This window comes from Polistes dominula, unplaced genomic scaffold (genome assembly GCF_049000335.1).
Source record: "Polistes dominula isolate Pdom_NZ unplaced genomic scaffold, Pdom_raw_medaka contig_28, whole genome shotgun sequence".
In the NCBI taxonomy this organism is placed as follows: Eukaryota; Metazoa; Arthropoda; class Insecta; order Hymenoptera; family Vespidae; genus Polistes; species Polistes dominula.
In genome coordinates this window covers 391,236-405,611 of record NW_028300879.1, presented here as the reverse complement: position 1 = coordinate 405,611, position 14,376 = coordinate 391,236, and the positions used below count along the sequence as shown (strand labels likewise).

At 31.3% G+C, this 14,376-nt stretch overlaps 1 protein-coding gene across 4 annotated transcripts; it reads left to right on the top strand.

Annotated features, from left to right (window-relative positions):
• Positions 1-25: 25 nt before the first annotated feature.
• Positions 26-12,958, top strand: Nrt (Neurotactin). Of its 4 annotated transcripts, none has more exons than XM_015325004.2 (8): positions 26-146; positions 372-415; positions 2,484-2,711; positions 9,594-9,794; positions 10,750-10,963; positions 11,045-11,540; positions 11,627-12,289; positions 12,372-12,958. In XM_015325004.2, exons 3-8 carry the CDS (start codon positions 2,493-2,495, stop codon positions 12,757-12,759), a joined length of 2,181 nt encoding a protein of 726 aa, XP_015180490.1. In that variant the 5' UTR covers positions 26-146; positions 372-415; positions 2,484-2,492; the 3' UTR covers positions 12,760-12,958. The 4 variants fall into 4 exon arrangements, with proteins under 4 accessions (XP_015180490.1, XP_089030648.1, XP_015180491.1 ...); XM_015325005.2 differs by having other exon boundaries at positions 128-146; positions 342-415; XM_089174522.1 differs by lacking the exon at positions 372-415 and having other exon boundaries at positions 67-146.
• Positions 12,959-14,376: the final 1,418 nt, after the last annotated feature.

The window sequence follows — 14,376 nt, the reverse complement described above, 5'->3', positions numbered from 1 at the left end:
AGTCAATCATAAGTAATTCGAGTTTCTGATTGGCTGATACATCAGTGCGCTTCTTTTACGACGCTTTCGTTTCTTCTGTTGTCTATGAATGTTCAGTTGCGCGCTTACCGTTGTCGTGAGTGTACAGTGTCTAAAGAAATTTTTCGGTAAATTTTATCGTATTGTATTATTTTTGTAACCCTTGCTTTCTTTCTCGTTCTCTCTCTTTCTCCCTCTCTCTCTGTCTGTCTCTGTCTCTATTTCTATTTCTATTTCTATGTTTTTTCTCTCTTTTTATCGATTTGTCATTATTGTAAATTGAAGAAAAATAACAATAAGAAATTAATTGTAAATAATTAAAGTTAGTTTCAACTCGTATTCGAACATTATAGTGCGAAACTGGATGATCATCGCTATCGAATATTACTTGGAAGAGGTGAGTAAGTTTTATTATTTTTTTTAATTAAAAAACTCCAAAACTATGTGATCAACAAAATGCATTTTTTTTTATTACCATAAAATTGTAAAACTCGTTATTTAGTTTATACATTTTATGTATGATACTTCAGAAAAAGTATTGAATTTTGAAACGATATTCGATGTACATACTTCTTCGAAAAGTTTCGAATTATTTCAATATTATGCAGTTAAATTTTGATTTCGATTAAATGAAAAATACAATTTGTCTCGATTTCTTGATTTTACCAGGTTTGTTGCAATTTTAAAGTATCAAAAGCAGTCGAAATAGTTCTCGTTGCTCTTTCTTGTCAAATAACAATGATATTTTTTTCACACTACATCTTTCGATTGGTAGAAGTTCAAACTGTTATTCCCTGCAAAGAAAGGTAGAATGTGGAACGTTTTTTCAAAGTACCTGTTAGAAATTATACCTTCAACCGTTTTCCCTTTGCTCGTTCGTTCTTTCTTTCTTCCTTCCTTCCTTTCCAATGGTATAAAATCGTTACTTGTAAAATTCTTCTTTTATTTGTATAGATAATGGTAAATACTTGTATACAAATTCGTCGAAGGAACTTGTAAAAAATGTTCTTTTCAATCGTAAAATCGTATACTTGAAAAAAACATATATTTCATATAGTAAATAAATATATTTATCGGTTAATTTATTTGTAAGATTAAATATAAAAATTATAAAATCGAAAAAACACATTGATTTTACAATTTATTTGAAAACATTAATAATTGTAATATAAAATAAATACACAGGATTAAATTCGTTATTAAGAGATTGTCATCAAGTTGTAGATTTTATTTAGTAATATAAATAATTATGAAATAAAATAAATCATAAAATCAATTTTTCCAATTCTTATGTGACTTACAATTTTAGTCTATTGATATATAATTATCGGTGTTTATATGCTTGTACGTTAGTAATTTAATTGATAGATATTTTCGAAATATTACGATGGAGAAAATCACCATTATTTGTAAAAGGTATAGTATAGAGGTGTATACTAGGTGCGTCGAGACGTCCAGACGTAAATCGATCGATTCTGTACTACCGGTCCTCGAACTCGCACTCTATCTACACATATTTCTGCAGAGTCTATCGACTGAAAATAATATTACTATTTATTACACACTTACACACACGCACACACACATCTAATAGAAAATTAAAATGAAATAATCAAATAAATCAAATTTGGAATTTGAACTTTTTATTATGTTATATATATTAATATTGTTAATTATTAATTGTTAGAAAAATTTGATTCTCTCTACTTCATAATAATAACTAATTGGTGTCAATGTTGGATTAATTTGCTTTTTTTTTTTTTTATCTAATTTGATTTATTTTCTTTTAATATCTGTTTGTATTTGTTCTATAATTATTTCATATAATAATATTGTTACTGTTTGCAAATAATGGCACATATCATGTAAATAGTTTAATAAGAGTTTTAAATTGCAACAGTAAATTGGTTCAAATCAGATGCAGGAAATGTAATTAAATTTGGTTGATAGAAGAACTACGACGATTCGTTTTGTCGAACAAAAACGCGTAATGTGATGTACGTTTATTAAATTATTTAATAATAACTATATATATTCTCTTGGTCAAGTTGAGGAGTTTGTTGCAGTGAGCAATTCCTGACCATGTTTATCAATTTTATTCCGGAAGAGCTATAAAGATACCAAAGAGATAGATTTTAATGGAAAAAATAGATGATATTTATTTAGTTTACACCGGTCGTTTATTCGTTGACAAAATTCATTGCATTCATTGCATTTTGTTTATGCGAGGAGTAAAAAGGAATTCGAAAGAAAATAGGGCATCCTATTTCTATTAATCTAGATAAGCAATTTTATAATTGTTGATTTTCAGTTGTAAACCTTTTTTTTTATTTATAACAAAAATTCAGCCTATTATTATTATTATTATTATTAATAATTTTGTGTGTGTGTGTATTAGAATGTTTAATTCGAATATAAATATTTTCTCAGTACTCTGTTCAATGGTATTTATTATGTTTATTCAGTGGTGAACGATGAGCCGAACAGATCAAGACAAAGATAAAAGTATGGACAAACAGGAAATCGCCGAGGAGGAGAGAGAGAAGATGTTGAACGCTGAGAACACTAAACATACCGGTGCTGCACCTGTACCTGATTTAGAATCTGAAGAACATAAGCCGAAGAAGAAGATACCTATCGGTGGTATCAAGATGCCAGGATTTTGTCGTACCAAGAGTAAGGAACCTTGCAAGGTAAATTTAAACTCCACTTAATACTAATGTAAGATCAAAAATTATCGCATTAAAAAGCTTACACATCGCAAAACTTATAAATATAATTATCAATTAATTATTACTAATGTTTATGAACAATTATGGGTTGATAAAAATGTTAAACAATTCATCCAATAATTCTCCTAAATAATACTTTTTCAGGCGTATACAATTTTCTTTTATTTTGTTGGTCATTAATCGTCCTTTAAATGAGTTTTTCATCGATGCCAGGTGCACTGTTTGACGTCATGCGGTTTAACGTTGAAAAAGGAAATCGTTACGGGGTAGCAAGCACCCTTCGTGAACGCACCATGAGGGTAACGTTTTACCTTCTTCGAAGCCAAGTTTACCTTGCTAAAGGGTTTCCATAGCAACGTTAAAAAACACATAATAATAGACTGATATCGGATTGATCGTCGATTTACAAGCTTAAGAAAATAACCTTTTTTGATATGTCTTCGTTGTTAATGTTCAATTTTGAAATACTTCAATGCTTTTGATAAATTTTATTTACTACATTTTATTTACAAAACAATTTGTTTGTTTTTTTTTTTCGTAATAAATTCAATCGTTTTCGTCTAAATATTTTATAATAAAATATTTATAATTTTTACTTAATATGCTAATTGTAAAACTAGAAAGTTCACGTAAAATGTAACTAGTACGTGCTTTTGTTTCGACTTTTACAATTAATTACAAATTTCACAAGAAAAATATTCTTGTTTTGTCATTTGAGAGATTGAAAATTATTATATATATATTAAAAAATATTGAAATGAAATTTTCCTATGAAAAAAAGAAGAAAGAAGAAAAATGAGAGACTTATAGAAAATATTATTAAAATATGATCAAATTTGAACAGTATAGGTGTCATATTATAAATCGTAGTCATTTTTCCAAGAATACGCAAAAATATTTGTTCGGATAAAGATGATAAATTTGATCGATCTAAGGAGCACGAAACGTTTAGGTCTATGCATACCGAGGGGTAAGCGTGCAAACAACAAAAATATACAGCTTTCTATAGAAAAGAAAAACATAAAATAGGAGTATAATAAAATCATTTCCAGGTGTGCGCGTGTAAAAGAGAAACACATTTGGTCTTCGTGTCCACGGAAAATTGAACGAAACCCATCTTTTTTTTTGTTCGTGACACTTCTTAGCTTCTTTTTATTTCTTTTTGTTAACTTTGTTTTTTCACTCTCTTCTCGTAGCGTTTCTTTTGAAATTCCCAGACTGGTGACAATACGACAGTCTCCCCGAGCCATTGCACGCGACTAATTTCTCCAATTGCCCTTAACTCGTCTTATTACTCTCTTAATTGGCAAATAAACTTCTTGGGTAGATGATCATCTTCTATTACTCCGAATTGTAACTTTAGAAATACCAACAAATATTTTTACATTAGATCGATGAACTTAATATTTACTAATTTCTTGGATATTTTCATAAATCCGTAAATAACAGCGTAGTTGCAACGATTTCTGATTTATCGAAGAATTACGGTGGTTTAAGTATTCCTGTTCATTCTAGATAGCTATGGTTCGCCACAATATGGTAAGTCGAATATAATGGAGTCATTCAAATGGAAATTCCATATGTTTCGTACATTTGTAGTACTAAATTCGGAATCGTTGGTATACAAATCACATATTTGCTTATGCCTGCTGATGCCTCCTGATCTCAGATTATTCGAGTGTAAATGAGAATAGCTTGGAGACGGGAATGTGTTTTCCTCTTTTCGGTGTTCTGAGGAGGGGAGATTTGAAAAACCGTTGGATATATTACTATGTCGTATATCGAACCAGCAAGCCTACGAACTGACTAACGAATAAATCAAATATTTTATAATATTGTCAACAAAAAAAAAAAAGAAAATTAATACAAATATTAAATAAATTTGTTTTATTAAATATCGACACGCATTATTAAATTAAAGGTCGATGAACTTGTATTGATTTTTTTTTTGAGAGCAGCTGAAGAAACGCGAGTACGGTTAAAAACTGACATGAAAGATCAATGAATGTGGTGTGAAAGATTAATCAATCAACGCTGATGAACATGTTGGAATAAGAAAAAGGGCTGTTTTCAATTTGCTGTTCTACTACTTCAAATATTATTTTTTACTTTTCATAACTTTCTTTTGAAAAAATGTTTGCATGTAAATTTAGTTGTTAGTCTAAAGTCGAGGGAGAAGATGATTTGTGAAGACTCATAGTAACATCTTTAAGCTATAACATATTTTTATGTGTTATCTTTTTTTCATAGTTAATATTAGTTCTACCGGAAGTACGAAGTCCATTTTTAGAATAAAACAAAAATAATACATTTTCATATTATAGAATTTGTTAAATATTTAATTGTTTCTACAGTTCAAACTATAGTCCACAAAAAAAAAGATTGTATAATGGGTTTATATAAACATTAGTTGTGTTCTCACGGGTGATTAATTCTTAATATTGATTCTACCTTTTCAGAACGAAAAAATTGGATTCTTAAATAATTCTAGCATTTTTTATCATTAATTTCCTCGAAGGATATTTTTAAATAGTTTTTATGTGATTTGGTCAATTTTATGTTATACAATTGTGAATAAACATATAAATGCATATATAAATATACTTGATCATTAGTGACACGATTACCATGAACTTAACAATGATTTTCATGCTCCAGTCTCTTGGTTGTTGGTACGTGTGTGTGTGTGTGTTTCGAACAGGAAAGAGAGACCGTTTTTATTATACTACTTTAATAGTGTACCACCTGGTGCAGGAACCGGAAACGTTCATTTTATTTCGTTTCTTCATGCCATACGAACTTTTTTGTTTTTCACCCACGAATTATCGATTTTAATTAATCCAAGTGGAACAGTTAATTTTATCGATCTTTTTAGTTTTAATTATTTAAAAAAAATGTCTACTCTTTCGTTTGCAGTCTCATTTATTTTTTTATCTAATTAAATTACTATCTCTCTTTCTCTTTTTCTTTCTCTTTAACGAGAACCTTACATTCTTCTTTTCTGTCCTTTTTTTCTGGCAGATCTGCTTTTTTGGGGTAGTCAAAAGCCGTAGGCCAGAACCAGAATAACAGGAACCCTCTGCCAAGAGCATACCACCACATGGCCAAGCATGATATGATATTGTGCACTTTCTTTCTCTCATATTATATCGTCTCACCTACACAACACAACAATATCAGCATATGTTTACATTGATAGAATGTATCAAACAACTTTCTATGCGTGTCAGCGTAGTTCAGAAGCCCTGTATTTACACAATCCAAATTTATTGCTTAAATTTGGATCTTTTGCAGCAATTGCGCAGACAATTTTAAATGTCCGTTTTATATTTCGAGGTAGGACAAAAGTTTTAACAGGAATGCTAGCAATGCGTTTTAACATAGAAATTTCGTGTCGGTGGTGGCTTTACTGTATAGCAGTGCGACATCAATGGTGGCTTGATGAAAAGGAAGAGGGGTGAAAGTTGTGTCTGATATCGATTTCTCTTGCTGTTGAGAGAGAGAGAGAGAGAGAGAGAGAGAGAGAAAGAGGATGCTCACCGAACGAATGAACGGCTTCTATTTCTTGCCACAAATCCCTTTGGTGGCAGCACTATCTCAACCATTTTTTCTTCTCTCTTTTTAGGTATTTCATCAAAATTTAATTTAAACGTCCTATTTTTTTTTTTATTGAAAAACTATTAGTTTTATATAAATTAAATTGCCCTTAAAAATGTCCCTCGATGGAATAGAAAATGAACTTCATTAAAAGATAATACTTATTAGTTATTTCCTTAAGCGCCTTCTTTTTTTTTTTTTAGTAAAAATATCATTCTTATTTTCTTTCAAATTAGTAAATAATTCTAGAAATGTTCATAAATAAATGGAATACGTTAAAGTCTTTGATATTTTTCTTTTTTTATGCAAAGAATGTTTTTATCTGTTCGCCGCGTAGCTGCACACGTTCTCAGACATTCTCAGTAGACTCAAATTCGGACTATACCACTTAAGTTACTTTTCCTTCCAGTTATATATCTTTCTCGAAACATAATGCGAAAGGTCGCTTTGTTTGTTGAACCTTTCAAATGCTAGTGAGAAATTGACGTTAATCAATGCTAATGCCATGTCGAGAAAATTTGTCTTATTTATTAAAAGTATCGAACATCCATCCAGACAAGAACTAATCGAAATATGCACAAGAGCGTTGCGAATGATCAGTAGCCATAGCTGCGTACAATGCGACAAACTTTTAAAGGGTATGCATATTTTTTTTCAATGTGTGCATGTACACGTACATATATACAAAAGTACATAGAGTACGTGTTCAGGCGTGGTACTTGGAATAGAGAATAAAAAGAAAGAAACGAATTACGTATCGTGTGCATATAACATATAGGGTACAGTACTTATTTCGAGAATAAGAAAAAAAGAAAGTAAGAAAGAAAGAAAGGGTGAAAGAGCAGTTACCGGCAAGAAGATGACTAGACAGTATCGAAGTGCCACTCAAAAAAACCTAAGAGAAGAGCAACGAGACGTGGTTAAGCATTTTAGGAACAGGTTCTTCACGATGAAGACCTAGTAACGGAGATACTTATACTGAACAAAAAAATGAAAATAATAAAAAATAATAACGATTCATTGCTTAATGAACATCAAACCTGAATATTACACAAAATATTAGATTACCTATCAAAAATAATACGATTCAACGATTTAACTTGAACTTACGTTAGAACTTATCTATCGTGGACAGTACAGTTACCTTCCTAAAAGGAATCATTTTTTTAAATCTATTCGAGATTCTCATAGCATTGTACTCGGACAATAAGGATTACTTGTGAAGATAGACTGAAGGAATTGAGTTTCGAATAGAAAAAATTAAGAACTAGGTGATCTTCTTCCAGTGCTAGACTACAACCGAACACTTGTCAATAATCGGATGAGAGTTCAACCGAGAAACTGAGGATACACAGACCTACAATCACTCAATCACTCTCTCTCTCTCTCTCTTTTTCTCTAGTGTAGTCACGAAACGATTATAGAAACGACTGGCTAACAACAGTCTTGAAAATTCGAGTTCTGAATTAGTAGACCTGAAAAAGTGAAGGAATGAAACATTGGAAATTGTACGTTGAGAGGTTTTTAGGAGGCTGAGAAGAAATCTTTTGTGCAGCAGCAGCAACAGCTGCTCGAAATAAAAAAATGAATCATGGTCTGATCCAAATTCAATCTCCAAAAAAAAAAAAAAAAGAAGTAAAGAGAGAAAAAATATGAAGAATGTGGAGCAGATAAAATATAAATTAATTAAAATTGATATTTGCTTTGTTTGAAGAGTAAATACATATATAGTTTTATATTTGTTAAGAGAGTAACACATGTGCGTGCAAGCTCATAAAAAAAAAGTATCACAATGTTGATTCTGGTTTAAGATCATTTTAAAAGGGGAGTGCAAAGTTGATAGGATACTGATTTTTGTTTAATTCTACACAATAGTTCATACACAATGGTTAATCAGGACCATGCACTGTGCAAGCAATAAGGCCCAATTATTTAACCGTTTTAAAGAAAACGATGGGAGAAATTTCACATGCATTCTTATATACCAGTTCGTTTCAAATGGAAAAATAAAATTTGGATAGTTTAATTGAATGTTCATATCAGCATCATAAAGTTATGACTTATTCCTTAAGGTAATGATTCTTGATCATTCTTGCAGAAATTGTTCTCGGTATTTTTTCAAGTTACAAATATCATTGATATATTGATCAAGTATCACAGAAACTTAAAAATAATTTGTTCACACTCAATTGTAAGAAAAATCACTGTTGAAAATTTCAACGATAGAATCCAACAGACTATAAAATTGGACTTTTTCCTCTGCGTGGTCAACCCTCGTTTCCGGTGTTTCATTCATAATACTCGAGAGGAATCTCATTTAAATGAAAATAAATTAATGAAAATGTTACGAAAGTTTAAAGGTAGAAGAATTTCACTTATATTTTCTTGTATTATTACTTATTAGTAGCAGTATCACGTGAAATTTGGCAACGATCTTTGTGGAGAGCCAATGTCATGTCGTCTTTGATTTTATTTTTGTCGTGATTATTCTTATTGACTAAAGTAACATAACAAAAATTTCAAAAGAAATGTTCGGATGGAAATTTTTTACTAACACGAGAAGGAATAATTATTATAATGTTAATGAGTTTTAGAAAATAACAAAATACGTGGTATCTATGTATAAATGTAATTATAGTAGTTTATATTATAATCAATAAGAAAACAGGCTACCATCTTAAAAGAAGAGAATTTACTGAATAGGTTTATCAATGCCACTTTGTAAACTCTCATGCTCTTTCAAGTGTATACACGCATCTCTTTCTTCCTTCTCTCTCTCTCTCCTCTCTCTCATACTCGATGGTTAGGCCACGCGACGCCACTTGAAAGGACATTCAAAGACCAAATATAGAATCACGTACCATCTGTATCCCTTCTGAACACAAGAAGTTTAATGCTCACCTATACGAGATTATGATGTAATGAAATGTAGAATCTTAGAAAAAAAGTATTAATATAAAAAATAAATGTATATACTACATATTTATCTAATGAAATAATTCTGTCTTTAAAACCGTCATCAATTTTGAATAAAGAAAAAACAATAACAGAAAATTTAGTGTTATTGAAAGATGCGCTTTCTTTTAACATTGAATCATACATTCGAACAAGTCGAAGAAAAAGTACTGAACGCCATTAGGCATTTGTGTTTTAAATTGCAAGAAAAATTTGATTTTTATTTTTCCAACTATTTCTTAAATATATTTATTCAATTCTAGACAAAATTGTTGATATGTTATTTGATAGGACGATGAAAGTAAACCTGCTGAATCGGTGGACACAGAAACCACAATTGTTATGCCAAAGGAAAACGAACAAAGTGTGCCATCAGTTCCTGAAAAACAAACAACACCGGCTAAGGAATCGAAAGAGAAGGAAGGACGAAAGGGAATCTTAAATGCTATTAGATTACCATTGGTTTCCGTGTTTCCTAGAAAGAAGAATAAGGTAAGGTTTTTTATTTTATAGAAAATCGATGAAAAATGTAAACACGTCGCACACTGCTTCCAAATTGTTTTCCATCTTATCGCTTTTTCCAAATCCTAATCGATTATTTGCAAATATATGAGTAAAAAGAGAAGAAGAAGAGGACAAATAAAATCTGGTGAAACTAAATACATGCCTGTGCGCTCTCGCAAACCCTTTTGCGAAACCTTACGAGGTTTTTCAAACCTCTCGGGCACGTACAAGCCTTTCTTCGAACCGCGTCCTCTTTTTGTTCAATTCTTCCTTTGCCTTTAGTCTAGGTTCTGTTTTAAAGTGCAAGAGATAAGACACGAATAATTTCACGAGAAAGACGTGAAATATTTTCGAAAGAGGGATCAAATTCGAACGTTTTACGAACTCAATTCTAAATATTGTATAATAGGATTATTATATAAATAAAATTATTTCTATAAGACATTATTATACAACATCTTTTTGGATATAGATTGTTTTTAAAAGAAAAATATATTCAAAGTCGTCAAGTTATTTCTTTAAATCGTTTATTAACATAGTACTCTTTTTTCTTTCTCTTTCTACTCTCGTATTCGGTGTAAGGTATATACAATGTGCAGGATTTTGAGTGTACTTTTAAACCTTTCTCTACGTGTTTGTCCAGGTGTAATCAACACCTGTGCAACCTGATTCATTCTTTCCTCGGTTACTCTTAACTCTTCGGCTCACATCAGACTTATCTACCGTTATCCGTGAAAATATCACTCATTAATCATCAACTTTTACGAGTTTTGATTAAAGCATTTATCAATGATCTTATTAAAATGGGAAAAAATAAAATTTACATAAGCAGTTTTGTCGGTGAAAATTAGTTTTCCAAGGCATACAAAAATACGTATTCAATTAATAAGATATTTCGTATATTAAATGGGCTGAACATTGATTTCATTTCGATATTGTGCAGGATGGAGATGCTGAATTAGGAACAACTGGTACCGCCGGTTTAGCCAGTATCGAAACACTTGATGATAGTGGAACAGAAAAAAATCCCATAACAAGTGAGGACGGTATGGAAACGGTTCGTTTGGATGGCGATACCACCGATATTGCTGAATCTCCGAAACGTCACTTATTTGTTGTCTGCATCAGTGCTGCGAGGCGAAATTTATTTGCTTTGGGTATGTATGATCATCATCACGATTTTCATCATTATTTTCGAAAGATTATTAGTTTCAATTTAAATTGGTTTTTTTTTTAAGCTGCTGTATTGTGTATTTTACTGTCGGTTATTATCATCATATGCGTCGCCTGTGCTGGACCAAGAAGAAGCGCTAACCAATCTTACAAAACTGACAAGTACATATCAGCGGTAACATCATGTGGACTAATTCAAGGAATCTTAGAAGATGGTGGATATGCTTTTCGTGGGATACCGTACGCTGTGCCACCGATTGAAAATCGTCGATGGCAATTCGCTGAACCACTCAGTAAACTAGAAGACTGTTGGAACGGAACTTATCTCGCTCACAATGCCTCGAATATGTGCTTGCAATATGAAACTTCCGGTAGATACAACGGGGCCGAAGATTGTCTTTATCTTGATGTATTTACACCAGATGTCAGATATGATTCACCATTACCGGTGGTAGTTATGATTGGCGCTGAAACTTTGGATGGATCATCACCTGGTGTAATGCAACCATCAGCAAAGCTTGCTCGTGTACGCGACATGATTTTCGTTAGACCTAATTTTCGGTACGGATTAAGTCTTATCATAGAAAAATAATTGAAAAAAAAATTAATTTTTTGTCGTTCGTTTAATAATGAATTTTTTTTATTAGATTGGGAATCTTTGGATTCTTAGCAGCAACGCCACTTTCTCAAGCTGCGCATCCACCATCATCTGGTAATTACGGACACTCAGACATCATAGCTGCATTACAATGGGTCCAATTGAACATTCAGAATTTCGGTGGCAACAAATCATCCGTAACTCTTTGGGGTCACAGAGCTGGCGGTACTTTAGTCACGACACTCATTGGAATACGAAAAACTCGTGATCTTTTTTCACGAGTCTGGATCTCAAGTGGTAGTGCGAATTTCCCTCACCAAGATCTAGAATTGGCTGAAAAACTGAGCAGTCAATTTATGCATGCAATTAATTGCCATGATGCAAATTGCATGCGTACCAAGAATGTTAAAGAACTGATAGAAGCTATACCGGATAAATGGCACCATAATCTTATCGAACTACCGAAAAAGGAAGAAATTTTGCCGGGGAATGATACTCATGAGTGGCTTATTTTAGATGGTGCTATTTTGCAGAAACATGTTGGTGAGATTTTGACGAAGAGTGAGTTGTCTATTAAGCTTATCATAGGTACTACTGCTCATTCCGGAACTCCGGAACAATATCTCTCTTCGAATGTCAGCTCAAAGCAAATAGAAAAGATCGTTCACGACTCTCTACTTGGCTCTAAAGGTTTAGCGGATGAAGCGCTTAGGTAATAAACGTTCATATTTCTACGTCGATATAATTTATCGATTCAAATTCAAATCTTATCTTCATTATCATTTCATTTACAGACGATACAACGCCACACCCGAAGGTTTGGCTAGAATGATATCCGACATACGAGTTATTTGTCCGTTGATGACAGTTGCCAGCATGAAAGCGAACGTTCCATTTTATGTAGCGACTCAACCACGTGGAAACTTAGCAGATCCCGATAGCGATGCAGCAGCCATACTCGGCACTTACGCTGCAAGAACGCCCGAAGAAAAAAGGCATGTATCTGCTATGCAACAATTGTTTAATCATTACGTATGGCACGGAGAAGTAGCACAGGCCGATCCGAAAGGCGCGAATAGAGTTCTTATAGTTGGTCAGGATATCATACCCCAACACGATTATCCAAATTGTGACTTTTGGATAAAAAATGAAATTGTTCCATTGTACGGCCGAATTGATTAAATTCCGCTATTGTCGTAGTTTCTGTATAAGGTCTCATCTTTGTTAAAAATCTCCCTTGGAATAATGCATTTCCACAAACGGAAGATTTTTATCACCAAGTTATATACTTTGATACTGAAAATAATGGCTGATTAATGTTTTATGAGAGAGACTCGGAATATTAAATATTTAAAAAAAAAAAAAAGGATCATGATATAGCAACATAACAATCAATAGCATCTACCTGGACTCACAATTTTAAATAAAGCGAACAAGTGAAATAATAAAAATTAATGAAAAATATTCATGAGGACAATGCAAATGACTTAAATGATACAATACGAAGTATATAATTTTATTTTAAAACATGAGCTCAAAGTCACGAGTCACGTGGATTTTTATGTATGTGTATAAATGTGAATCAAATTGTAATATATTATGAAAAGACAGGGATAAAGGGAGAATAACGAAAGCATAAAATCGCGCATAGCTTAAGATAAACAAAATAAAAATGAAAGAAGAAAAAAGAATAAATATCTACAGTTCATAATGATTATACATATTCTATATTCTTATAAGTTATGCCTCTCAAATGGGTATAGAAAGGATAGCAAGAATTATGAACAAATTGATTATTATTGTTATTCTTATTATTATCATCATCATCATCATCATCATTATTATCATCATTATCATCATCATCATCATCATGATCATCGATATATGTGCATTTATTAACATTTGACTTTCCTTTTTCATTTAATTACATCTCATTTAGAATATTCTTCTTTGTAACACACTCAATTAAAATGATTGAAGACAAAAATATGAATTTGAAAATGTTGGTTGTTGTAATGAATAATCTGTCAATATTTTTACACTTTAATGTAAAAGCAATGTTGCACAATTGCACAAAAATCTTACTCTTATATATATTGCAAAAATGATACTGGCCCAGCAAACACAAGATTTATAGAAATGAGTGTGAAAAATAAAAGTAAAAACTATTCAACAATTTATTATAAATCTTTTATAATGAGTTTATGACCATTTTATTGCTTTGATGATGTTTGCTAGTCAGTATGAATATTAATGCTTTAAAAAGTGTAGTACATATCCATTTCATCAAATTTATTGGATCGTTTCTACGGGTATATTTTTCACGTAAAACTTTTTTATTCCACTTTTTGTAAGATTACTTTTTCATTATTAATATTGGTTTAGAAGTAACGTAGTTAAGAAACAACATCCCCTTTCTTTCTATTTCACATCGATGTTTGTAGACTAATTATATACCTATACAGTATTTATTAACCCTTTTAAGGGAACCGAAGACTACTTTGTCTTATTTAAACTGAAGCTGCCAAATTTGATACTCCTTTAAAATAAACGATTACATGTATTTTTCAAAACATCTCGATAATGCGTGCTTTTTATATGTATCTATTTTTTAACATCTCAGTATAGTAATTAATTTTGAATAAAATTAATCCGAAGCAGTATTTTTTTGATAAGTAAACTTTTTCAAAATTTCGTACAAACAACTACTATAAATTTATTATAAACGTGAAAATACTTTTTACAAAGTATACAAATAAGTTTTTTTAATTATAGTTAATTAATCGATTAACAAACGAC

Bases quoted from the DNA above. Each gene is read 5' to 3' on its own strand.
- Nrt (XM_015325004.2), top strand. From the start codon at position 2,493: ATGAGCCGAACAGATCAAGACAAAGATAAAAGTATGGACAAACAGGAA. The intron at 11,541-11,626 runs GTACGGATTAAG...TTTTTTTATTAG, and splicing joins TTCGTTAGACCTAATTTTCG to ATTGGGAATCTTTGGATTCT. The intron at 12,290-12,371 runs GTAATAAACGTT...TTTCATTTACAG, and splicing joins TTAGCGGATGAAGCGCTTAG to ACGATACAACGCCACACCCG.